This window comes from Bos indicus x Bos taurus, unplaced genomic scaffold (genome assembly GCF_003369695.1).
Source record: "Bos indicus x Bos taurus breed Angus x Brahman F1 hybrid unplaced genomic scaffold, Bos_hybrid_MaternalHap_v2.0 tig00478993_arrow_arrow_obj, whole genome shotgun sequence".
In the NCBI taxonomy this organism is placed as follows: Eukaryota; Metazoa; Chordata; class Mammalia; order Artiodactyla; family Bovidae; genus Bos; species Bos indicus x Bos taurus.
In genome coordinates, this window is record NW_020868244.1 from 2,366 (window position 1) to 13,666 (window position 11,301).

General features: G+C 53.4%; 1 protein-coding gene across 2 annotated transcripts; it reads left to right on the forward strand.

The window, feature by feature from the left end:
• The first annotated feature begins 291 nt into the window (after nt 1-291).
• On the forward strand, nt 292-3,402 carry LOC113889429 (galactosylceramide sulfotransferase-like). 2 transcript variants are annotated; one of them, XM_027536093.1, is made up of 2 exons: nt 292-1,197; nt 1,962-3,402. In XM_027536093.1, exons 1-2 carry the CDS (start codon nt 983-985, stop codon nt 3,103-3,105), a joined length of 1,359 nt encoding a protein of 452 aa, XP_027391894.1. In that variant the 5' UTR covers nt 292-982; the 3' UTR covers nt 3,106-3,402. The 2 variants fall into 2 exon arrangements, with proteins under 2 accessions (XP_027391894.1, XP_027391895.1); XM_027536094.1 differs by having other exon boundaries at nt 1,965-3,402.
• Nucleotides 3,403-11,301: the final 7,899 nt, after the last annotated feature.

An 11,301-nucleotide genomic window follows, 5' to 3' on the forward strand; every position in this document is an offset into this window, starting at 1 on the left:
AACCCTGGTCTCCTGCATTTCAGGCAGACGCTTTAACTGTCTTGAGCCACCAGGGACTGAAAAGTAAGACCAGGCTGCTGCTGAAAAAGGCTGTGACCAAGGGAGAATTTCAGGGTGAATGGGCTGCTCCAGCTCCTGGGCTGCCTGCTACTCAGCCTGAGGTCACAGACTGCTCAAGGCGCACAGGTGCCCCCTGTAGACACAGTCCAGCGGTTCCCTGCTGAGAGCTGGAGCACTCATTCGGCCCCCGGACATCTAGTTAAATCTGATATTCAGAGAAAATACTGAATAATTTTTAGTATAAGTATATCCTAGGCATTATTTGGGACATACAGATAACTAAAACATTTGTTGTTCACCTGCAATTCAGACCTAACCTGGTTGACCCAGCCTGCCAGCAGCTGGAGAAGAGGCAGACATGTGGGCAGAGGCCTGTGTGAGCTGAGTCTTCTCCTTCCTCACGCTGAGCCTCAGTTTCTCCACCTGGTCCCCTACAGACCCCATGGGAACAGGAGCCAGTGTGGAGAGACAAGGAGCTCAGCCGCTCACTGGACGGCTGGGAAGGGTGGCAGGGGGGCCAAGCAGGTTGGCTGAACCTTCAGAAAGATGAGAGACTCAGGTCCCAGGGCCCTCTCTGTAGATACCCCTGGCCCAGGCCTGGGGGTACAGGGCACTAGGAAAGGGTCTTCTTTTCCTTGTTTTATTTAGATGATTTCATTATGAAGCCCAGAAAGGTCTACAAAAAAATAAAACGGATAACACCCATATACCCACCACTCAGCTCACAAATGAAAACTGACCCAGGCAGCAGAGCCTTCCCCTGCCTCTCGCCCCAGCCTTTCTTGGCGTTGGCTTTGTCCACCGTGTCCATCTGCAGCCCAGATGCTGTCCTTATCTGGACTGCTGAGGTGGGGGTGGCCACAGAGCTGGCAAAGGCAGGTCCCAATGTTAAAAGCTGCCTCTCAAGCCAGCCTGGCCGGGGATGGTGGTGAGGGCTCCCTGGGGCCGGCCTCCTAACACGTGCCCTGTTCTGCACCCCCTCACCCACCCCCTGCAGGTGTCTGAGATGCCGCTGCCACAGAAGAAGCGCTGGGAGTCCATGGCCAAGGGGCTGGTGCTGGGAGCGCTCTTCACCAGCTTCCTGCTACTGCTGTACTCCTATGCTGTCCCCCCACTGTACACTGGCCTGGCTTCCACGTGAGTGGTCCTGCTGGGCGGCCGAGGGCTGGGGGTAGCGGAGGGTTGGCTCCAGTCTGATAACAAGGGCTACCTCCTGGGTGGCCACCCTGTGCCCGGGGCAGAAGTCCCACTGAAGGCAGGGAACTCACTGTGGAACCCTGAGCCTCGGTGTCCTCATCTGTGAAGTGGGTGTGCTAACAGAGCCGGACATGGAGCGTAAGAATAAAATATCACCATCTGCACGGTGGGCTCCAGCGGGGCCGGGAGGTGGGGACGCCCAGTCCAAGAGCACTCGGCTGGCACAGGCCTGGATTCAAACTGCGGTCTGCCTGCCTCCAAGCCTGGCTCCTAACCATGAGGTCATCCTGCCTCCCCATTGGGCTGATCACCTACCCAAGCCTGTGCCCTTAGTTGGAGGTATTAAGTCGAACTAGAGGAAATGCCCATTTTTGCATGCAGGGTTTCATGTGGTCCAGCCTCATACGAACTCATGATGAATGTACATCAAGTGGCCATGAATGAGACTTGTTCTTGTCCTCACAGCAACACTACAAAGAGGGTTACTGTCCCCATTTCACAGAAGAGGAAAGTAAGGCCAGATAGGCCAAACCACTGACCTAAGCCTTGCAGCCTGGAACACAGGCCCATCTGGTCCCCCAGCTCCCTGACCATGGCGAGTCCCTGGGGTACCCGCCCCCCACTCCCAGCCACCTGCTCTGTAGACCCGGGGTGGAGGGGCCGGCAGGCCGATTCCTGAGGCTCTGCCACCCCTCCATCCCCAGCAGGACCCCCGAGGGCGCGGCACCCTGCTCTCCGGCCCCGAGGGAGCCAGAGGCTCCCACCTCGGCCAACGGCTCGGCGGGAGGCTGCCAGCCGCGGCGGGACATCGTGTTCATGAAGACGCACAAGACGGCCAGCAGCACGCTGCTCAACATCCTGTTCCGCTTCGGCCAGAAGCACGGGCTCAAGTTCGCCTTCCCCAACGGCCGCAACGACTTCGACTACCCCGCCTTCTTCGCGCGCAGCCTGGTGCAGGACTACCGGCCCGGGGCCTGCTTCAACATCATCTGCAACCACATGCGCTTCCACTACGACGAGGTGCGGGGCCTGGTGGCGCCCAACGCCGCCTTCATCACCGTGCTGCGCGACCCCGCCCGCCTCTTCGAGTCCTCCTTCCACTACTTCGGCTCCGTGGTGCCCTTCACGTGGAAGCTCTCGGGCCGCGACAAGCTGGCCGAGTTCCTGCAGGACCCCGACCGCTACTACGACCCCCGCGGCTACAACGCCCACTACCTCCGCAACCTGCTCTTCTTCGACCTGGGCTACGACAGCGACCTGGACCCCAGCAGCCCGCAGGTGCAGGAGCACATCCTGGAGGTGGAGCGCCACTTCCACCTGGTGCTGCTGCAGGAGTACTTCGACGAGTCGCTCGTGCTGCTCAAGGACCTGCTGTGCTGGGAGCTGGAGGACGTGCTCTACTTCAAGCTCAACGCCCGCCGCGCCTCGGCCGTGCCGCGCCTCTCGGGCGAGCTGTACCGGCGCGCCACGGCCTGGAACGTGCTGGACGCGCGCCTCTACCGCCACTTCAACGCCAGCTTCTGGCGCAAGGTGGAGGCCTTCGGGCGCGAGCGCATGGCCCGCGAGGTGGCCGCCCTGCGGCGCGCCAACGAGCGCATGCGCCGCATCTGCATCGACGGCGGCCGCGCGGTGGACGCGGCGGCCATCCAGGACTCGGCCATGCAGCCCTGGCAGCCGCTGGGCGCCAAGTCCATCCTGGGCTACAACCTCAAGAAGAGCATCGGGCAGCGGCATGCGCAGCTCTGCCGGCGCATGCTCACGCCGGAGATCCAGTACCTGATGGACCTGGGCGCCAACCTGTGGATCACCAAGCTCTGGAAGTTCATCCGGGACTTCCTGCGGTGGTGACGCCGGGGCCCCCGCCGAGGAGGGCCCGGCGGGGGTCCCGCCAGCCACCCCCCTGCGGCCCCTCTTGGTGCCACCCCAGTTCCTGGGGTGAGGTGGGGCTGTTCTGAGGGGTGCAACCAGCCAAGGACTGGGCCCACGACACACAGGGCCTAACTGAGATCAGTATTTGACTAATTAGAGTTGTTTTTTTTTTTTAATTAAATCCCCCTACCCTCCACCCAAAAAGAATGTTCTATTTTCTGGCTCCCCTTAAAGGGGAGACTTCAGAAGTAAAAGAATTTGATGTGTTTTTGTTAATCAGCCTCAGTGGTGCTGACTGGCGCGGCCCTGGTGTGTGTGTGTGGGGTGTGACTGGTGGGGATTTGGGAACCCCAAGGGAGAGCAGTCCTCTGCCTGGAAAATCCCATGGATGGAGGAGCCTGGAAGGCTGCAGTCCATGGGGTCGCTGAGGGTCGGACACGACTGAGCGACTTCACTTTCACTTTTCACTTTCATGCATTAGAGAAGGAAATGGCAACCCACTCCGGTGTTCTTGCCTGGAGAGTCCCAGGGACGGGGGAGCCTGGTGGGCTGCTGTCTCTGGGTCGCACAGAGTCAGACACGACTGAAGTGACTTAGCAGCAGCAAGGGAGTGCAGTGGGCACCTGTGGACAGAGCCCAGGGGTTCAGAGCCCAGGGGTGGGGTGGGGTTTGGTGTGTATCTGTCACATGCTGAAGCCCTTTGTGTTTGAAGGACTCCCGTGAGGTCCCAAGACCTAGAAGATCGTGTGGGTGTGTGTGGGGGAGTGTGCATGAGAGTGACAGGGAGGTGGGGAGCACTTAGCAGGCCCTGGACCCAGGCTGAGGGCTCCTCCCCCAATCTCATCAGTCTTCACAATAACCCTTTGAGATAGGCGCAGTTGCCATCCCATATATGCATGTGGGACTGACCTTCTGAAAACAGAAGGGAATTGCTTGCAGGATGAATCAGACCCCGGTACTAAACCATCTCCCCAGGACCCCAAACCCTTTCCACAGCCAATGTCTGTTCACCCTGTCCCTGCCGGCTCCCTCTCCCCCACTGACCTCTCCCGGCTGCCTCATCCTCTGCTTGTGCTCCAAGCCTCCCTCAGTCCTGGATTTCCCCCTCCCATCCTAGGGTTCAATTATCAAAAAAAAAAAAAAAAGGTATTTATTAGCTGTCGGTTGTGCACCTCAGTCTTGAGCTGCTCCTGAGCAGACAGCAGTCAGCAAGATGACCCAGGCCCTGCTGGAGCTCAGGTCCAGAGAGCAGCCATGCATGTCAAGTATGATCAATCAGGGTGGGGATTTGTCAGCTCAAACCACCTGCCTCCCTAGGCCTCCTCAAGGGGACGAAGGCCCTTCCTTAGGTCTCTAACCAGGAGCCAGCAGCCAGATGTGGAAGGCAGAAATTGCAGCCAGGGGACTCTTGGAGATCTGTTTGTGCCAAACCAAGTGCCTATATATCTTATCTGAATATGTACAGCATCGTAGCTTTAGAGACCAAAGTTTGGAGAGGTTAAGTGACCTTCCCAAGGTCACACAGCTAAGAGTGCCAGGGTCAGAATTCGAAGCCAAATAAGTCAGCTCGATCGATCATTCACCTCCCTGGGCTTGAGTCAGTCCTCCTCCTGGAGTGAGCTTCTGGTCCAAGCAGGGTAAGAAGGAGTGAGGGTGACCGACTGTTTCAGTTCCTGGGGCCGACCTGGTTTCAGCCCTGAAAGCTCCACACTGCAGCAAACACCTCAGTCTTGGGCAACCAGGACTTCCGGTCGGCAGGGACCAGTTTGACCCCACCAACCGCCTGGGGCTACTGTCTGCACCCTCATAGTGTTCCTTGTAGCAAGAGATTAGCACACCCTCAGAGTCTTTATTTTATTCATAAGGAGAGATATAAGTGAAAATAAATAAAACTGACAATACCTAGGTGTATTTGCAGGAAATGCTGTAACTGACCCCACATTTATTAGAGAATTTTCCCTCCTTTTATTAATCAGAGAGAGATGTGACTGAGTGCAATATTATAACTTTCTGGCTCGTGGAACCCCGTAATTCTATTTCCCTGGAACTCTAAGGGCCTAGAAATGCCAATAATAATCTGATATATTATTTCATTATTTATTATTATGAATATTGGCACTCTTAGGCCCTTTAGGGGATCCAAGGAGAACAAATCTGGCCGTTAGTAGATGCTAAGAACATAAATTACTTTATTAGCATTGATCATCTGCCTGGTTTGTTTTAAAATCAGTACAGTTCTTAACTCACATTAACATAATTAACATTTTGATAATGAGTAGTTGCCAGATACTGAGCAACCACCCTGTGCCCAGCACTGTGCCCTGTGGGAACACGCACAATACCCTTTGCTGCCCCGAGAAGGTGATGGAGACACAGAGAAGCAGAGCCACCAGCCCAGGGTCACCCAGTCAGCCAACCATAGAGGCAGGACGCAAACCCAGGTCAGTCAGCTGCCAAGCTGGTGCTCGCAGCCCCCAGACCTTCAGCACCATTCCAGTTGGCCACCTCAGCCTCAGGACTGAAGGGCTTTTCCGTGGCCGGAAAAATAGGTCTCCAAGCGGCTCTGCAAGGGGGTCGCCTTCAGGAACCGGGCTGCTCTTGCTACACCTGGACAGAAGAGGGCGCCATGGTACCAAGTTCAGTCTCGGCGGGTTCTGCCGTTACTGGCCAGTGGGGGCGACCCGTAGGCCAGACCCGTGAAAGCCAAGCAGGGATCAAGGCTGCCCCCGGGGGAAATGCAGTGAAACTACTTGTTCCTCTCTGTTAGGGGTTGAACTGTATCCCCTGAAAAGACATGCTGGAGTCCTACCTCTCAGTTCCCTATGACTGGCATTTGGAAACAGGGTCTTTGTACATATAACAAGAAAGACGAGGTCCTCGGTGTGGACCCTAATCCAACATGGCTGGTGTCCTGATGAGACGTGGACGCGTCATGTGAACACACACGGACGCACAGGGACCGCGCCACGCGAAGACAGGCAGAGGCTGGCGTGACGCAGCTGCCAACCTAGGAACGCCAAGGGTGACGGCCACCTCCGGAAGCTAAGAGGCAATGAAGGATTCTCCCAGAGTTTCAGAGGGAACGTGGCATCGCGATTTCAGACTTCTAGCCTCCAGATCTGTGAAAGAATAAACTCCTGTTGTTTGAAGCCACCCAGTCTGTTGGGACTTTGTTAAGGCAGCCCCAGGACACGAACACACTCTCCCGGGTCAGGACTCTGCCCCTCACCTGGGTCCCTCCTTTCGTCCCTCCCTCAGGCTCGCCCCTAAGAGCCACCCTCCGCCTGTAGCCTGAGGCCATCCTCTGCTCCGAGCCCCTCCCCCACCATGGTCCCTGCATCCCCTTCAGAGAAACCAGGCAGCCGCATGCCTCTGGGGCTTCGCACATGCTGTTCCTATGGTGTAAAGCCCCCTTCCCTTTGCAGGCCTCACACTGTTACGTGTTTTCAAAGCACGCTCTGCCTTCTGTCTCTGGGCACCCTTCTCTGACAACCCAGCCTCCAGGTTCAGGTTGGTTCAGGGCCTCCAGGCTGCACATCTCAGCTCGGCTAGCCCAGGGTCAGAGCCGTGGATCTGCCTGTCTGCGAGGCCCCTCCAGGCCAGGGCCTGGGTCTTATGGACACAGCCAGCCTCCGGTGGCCAGGCCAGTGCCTGACACACAGTCAGCTCTTAATAAATGTTGAAAGACAGAGGAAAGGGTCCAGTGATTAGGATTCCACACTTCCATGGCAGTGGCGTGGGTGCAAATCTTGGGACTAAGATCCTGCAGGCTGCATGGTCGAGAAAAAGGAAAATAGGGAGAAAAATGGGAAGGATGAGAAGAAAGGAGGTAGGGAGAAGGTCAAAAAGAGGGAGAGAAAATAGGGCAGCGGGAAGAGAAGGAGCTATTTCACACTTGAGGGCCTACTCCACACCTGTCCTAACTGACCTGGTCCTTATCCCTGCGGAGGCTAACACCTTAGCCAAGGTACAGGAGTGCAGGGCTGGTTTCCTTAGCAGAGAACTTACATGACCCTGGGGGGGGCCCAGTCAGGGGGCGAGTTGAGGCAGGGAGTCTGAAGAGGGGGTGCCTCTCGGCAGCCACAGGCACCAGAGACCCATATAAGAACCGAAAAGGGAGAGGCGGCCCCTTCCAGCTTCCCTTGCCATCACTTCTTTCACATCAGATCAGATCAGTCGCTCAGTCGTGTCCGACTCTTTGCGACCCCATGAATCGCAGCACGCCAGGCCTCCCCGTCCATCACCAACTCCCGGAGGTCACTCAGGCTCACGTCCATCGAGTCAGTGATGCCATCCAGCCATCTCATCCTCTGTCGTCCCCTTCTCCTCTTGTCCCCAATCCCTCCCAGCATCAGAGTCTTTTCCAATGAGTCAACTCTTCACATGAGGTGGCCAAAGTACTGGAGTTTCAGCTTTAGCATCATTCCTTCCAAAGAAATCCCAGGGCTGATCTCCTTCAGAATGGACTGGTTGGATCTCCTTGCAGTCCAAGGGACTCTCAAGAGTCTTCTCCAACACCACAGGTCAAAAGCATCCATTCTTCGGCGCTCAGCCTTCTTCACAGTCCAACTCTCACATCCATACATGACCACAGGAAAAACCATAGCCTTGACTAGATGAACCTTTGTTGGCAAAGTAATGTCTCTGCTTTTGAATATGCTATCTAGGTTGGTCATAAGTTTCCTTCCAAGGAATAAGCGTCTTTTAATTTCATGGCTGCAGTCACCATCTGCAGTGATTTTGGAGCCCAGAAAAATAAAGTCTGACACTGTTTCCACTGTTTCCCCATCTATTTCCCATGAAGTGATGGGACCGGATGCCATGATCTTTGTTTTCTGAATGTTGAGCTTTAAGCCAACTTTTTCACTCTCCACTTTCACCTTCATTAAGAGGCTTTTCAGTTCCTCTACACTTTCTGCCATAAGGGTGGTGTCATCTGCATATCTGCGGTTATTGATATTTCTCCCGGCAATCTTGATTCCAGCTGGTGTTTCTTGCAGTCCAGCGTTTCTCATGATGTACTCTGCATATAGGTTAAATAAACAGGGTGACAATATACAGCCTTGACGTACTCCTTTTCCTATTTGGAACCAGTCTGTTGTGCCATGTCCAGTTCTAACTGTTGCTTCCTGACCTGCATACAAATTTCTCAAGAGGCAGATCAGGTGGTCTGGTATTCCCATCTCTTTCAGAATTTTCCACAGTTTATTGTGATCCACACAGTCAAAGGCTTTGGCATAGTCAATAAAGCAGAAATAGATGCTTTTCTGGAACTCTCTTGCTTTTTCCATGATCCAGCGGATGTTGGCAATTTGATCTCTGGTTCCTCTGCCTTTTCTAAAACCAGCTTGAACATCAGGAAGTTCACGGTTCACATATTGCTGAAGCCTGGCTTGGAGAATTTTAAGCATTACTTTACTAGTGTGTGAGATGAGTGCAATTGTGCGGTAGTTTAAGCATTCTTTGGCATTGCCTTTCTTTGGGATTGGAATGAAAACTGACCTTTTCCAGTCTTGTGGCCACTGCTGAGTTTTCCATATTTGCTGGCATATTGAGTGCAGCACTTTCACAGCATCATCTTTCAGGATTTGGAATAGCTCAACTGGAATTCTATCACCTCCACTAGCTTTGTTCGTAGTGATGCTTTCTAAGGCCCACTTGACTTCACATTCCAGGATGTCTGGCTCTAGGTGAGTAATCACACCATGGTGATTATCTGGGTCTGGTGATGATCTGGTGAAGATCTTTTTTGTACAGTTCTTCTGTGTATTCTTGCCATCTCTTCTTAATATCTTCTGCTTCTGTTAGGTCCATACCATTTCTGTCCTTTATCAAGCCCATCTTTGCATGAAATGTTCCTTTGGTATCTCTGGTTTTCTTGAAGAGATCTCTAGTCTTTCCCATTCTGTTGTTTTCCTCTATTTCTTTGCATTGATCGCTGAAGAAGGCTTTCTTATCTCTTCTTGCTATTCTTTGGACCTCTGCATTCAGATGTTTATATCTTTCCTTTTCTGCTTTGCTTTTTGCTTCTCTTCTTTTCACAGCTATTTGTAAGGCCTCCCCAGACAGCCATTTTGCTTTTTTGCATTTCTTTTCCATGGGGATGGTCTTGATCCCTGTCTCCTGTACAATGTCACGAACCTCCATCCACAGCTCATCAGGCACTCTATCTATCAGATCTAGGCCCTTAAATCTATTTCTCACTTCCACTGTATAATCATAAGAGATTTGAATGGTTTAGTGGTTTTCCCCACTTTCTTCAATTTAAGTCTGAATTTGGCAAGAAGGAGTTCATGGTCTGAGCCACAGTCAGCTCCTGGTCTTGTTTTTGCTGAGTGGAGATAGAGCTTCTCCATCTTTGGCTGCAAAGAATATAATCAATCTGATTTCGGTGTTGACCATCTGGTGATGTCCGTGTGTAGAGTCTTCTCTTGTCTTGTTGGAAGAGGGTGTTAGTTATGACCAGTGCATTTTCTTGGCAAAACTCTCTTAGTCTTTGCCCTGCTTCATTCCGTATTCCAAGGCCAAATTTGCCTGTTCCTCCAGGTGTTTCTTGACTTCCTACTTTTGCATTCCAGTCCCCTATAATGAAAAGGACATCTTTTTGGGGTGTTAGTTCTAAAAGGTCATGTAGGTCTTCATAGAACCGTTCAACTTCAGCTTCTTCAGCATTACTCTTTGGGGCATAGACTTGGATTACTGTGATACTGAATGGTTTGCCTTGGAAACGAACAGAGATCATTCTGTCATTTTTGAGATTGCATCCAAGTACTGCATTTCAGATCCTTTTGTTGACCATGATGGCTACTCCATTTCTTCTGAGGGATTCCTGCCCGCAGTAGTAGATATAATGGTCATCTGAGTTAAATTCACCCATTCCAGACCATTTCAGTTTGCTGATTCCTAGAATGTCGACGTTCACTTTTGCCATCTCTTGTGTGACCACTTCCAATTTGCCCTGATTCATGGACCTGACATTCCAGGTTCCTATGCAATATTGCTGTTTACAGCATCGGACCTTGCTTCTATTACCAGTCACATCCACAGCTGGGTATTGTTTTTGCTTTGGCTCCGTCCCTTCATTCTTTCTGGAGTTATTTCTCCATTGATCTCCAGTAGCATATTGGGCACCTACTGACCTGGGGAGTTTCTCTTTCAGTATCCTATCATTTTGCCTTTTCATACTGTTCATGGGGCTCTCAAGGCAAGAATACTGAAGTGGTTTGCCATTCCCCTCTCCAGTGGACCACATTCTGTCAGTTCTCTCCACCATGACACGCCCACCTTGGGTCGCCCCACGGGCATGGCTTAGTTTCATTGAGTTAGACAAGGCTGTGGTCCTAGTGTGATTAGATTGACTAGTTTTCTGTGAGTATGGTTTCAGTGTGTCTGCCCTCTGATGCCCTCTTGCAACACCTACCATCTTACTTGGGTTTCTCTTACCTTGGGCGTGGGGTATCTCTTCACGGCTGCTCCAGCAAAGCGCAGCCAATGATCCTTACCTTGGACGAGGGGTATCTCCTCACCACCGCCCTTCCTGACCTTCAACGTAGGATAGCTCCTCTAGGCCTTTGGCAAGCTCTTATTGAGCACCTGCTGTGTACACTGTGGGAATGCTTGTCTCAGACAAGTACCTAAGGCGTGCAGGTCCCATGCACACACGAGCCCCCCGTGTCCTGGTTTTGGGCTCTGGCTTTCTTGTCCGGAGCTGGGGCAGCTGACTAGCCAGGAGTCCGCTGTCACCCCTCACCCGAGGCCAGGTGTGACCCAGCTCCAGGCGACACATCCACCTGCTGGATCTGGGCCTGGGAAGTTCTCTCCTCTCCCCTGAAGCCTCGTGCCCTCAAGGCTGTGATGAGTCACGGGCAGTTGCTCCAGACACATGGGGCGGCCACTGGAGCCTGGGTCACACAGTGAGGTTCCAGGCCTCTGTCGGGGGTGAGTGGTGCCCTTCCTGGCTCAAGGAGGCTCCTGCTGGGAACACAGGAGCTGGGGGTGGGGGCCCGGAGGCAGGGTGGAGAGCAGCCCCTGGGTGTGTAACGACAGGCGGTGTCACCTTTCAACATGCTGTGGGGCAAGTTTCGCTGCCCTTGTTTCACAGAGGAGGATGTGAATCCAGGCCAGTCAAGGGTCAGTGCCCTAGGCACCTGGTAAGGAATGACCTCGGCCAGGAAG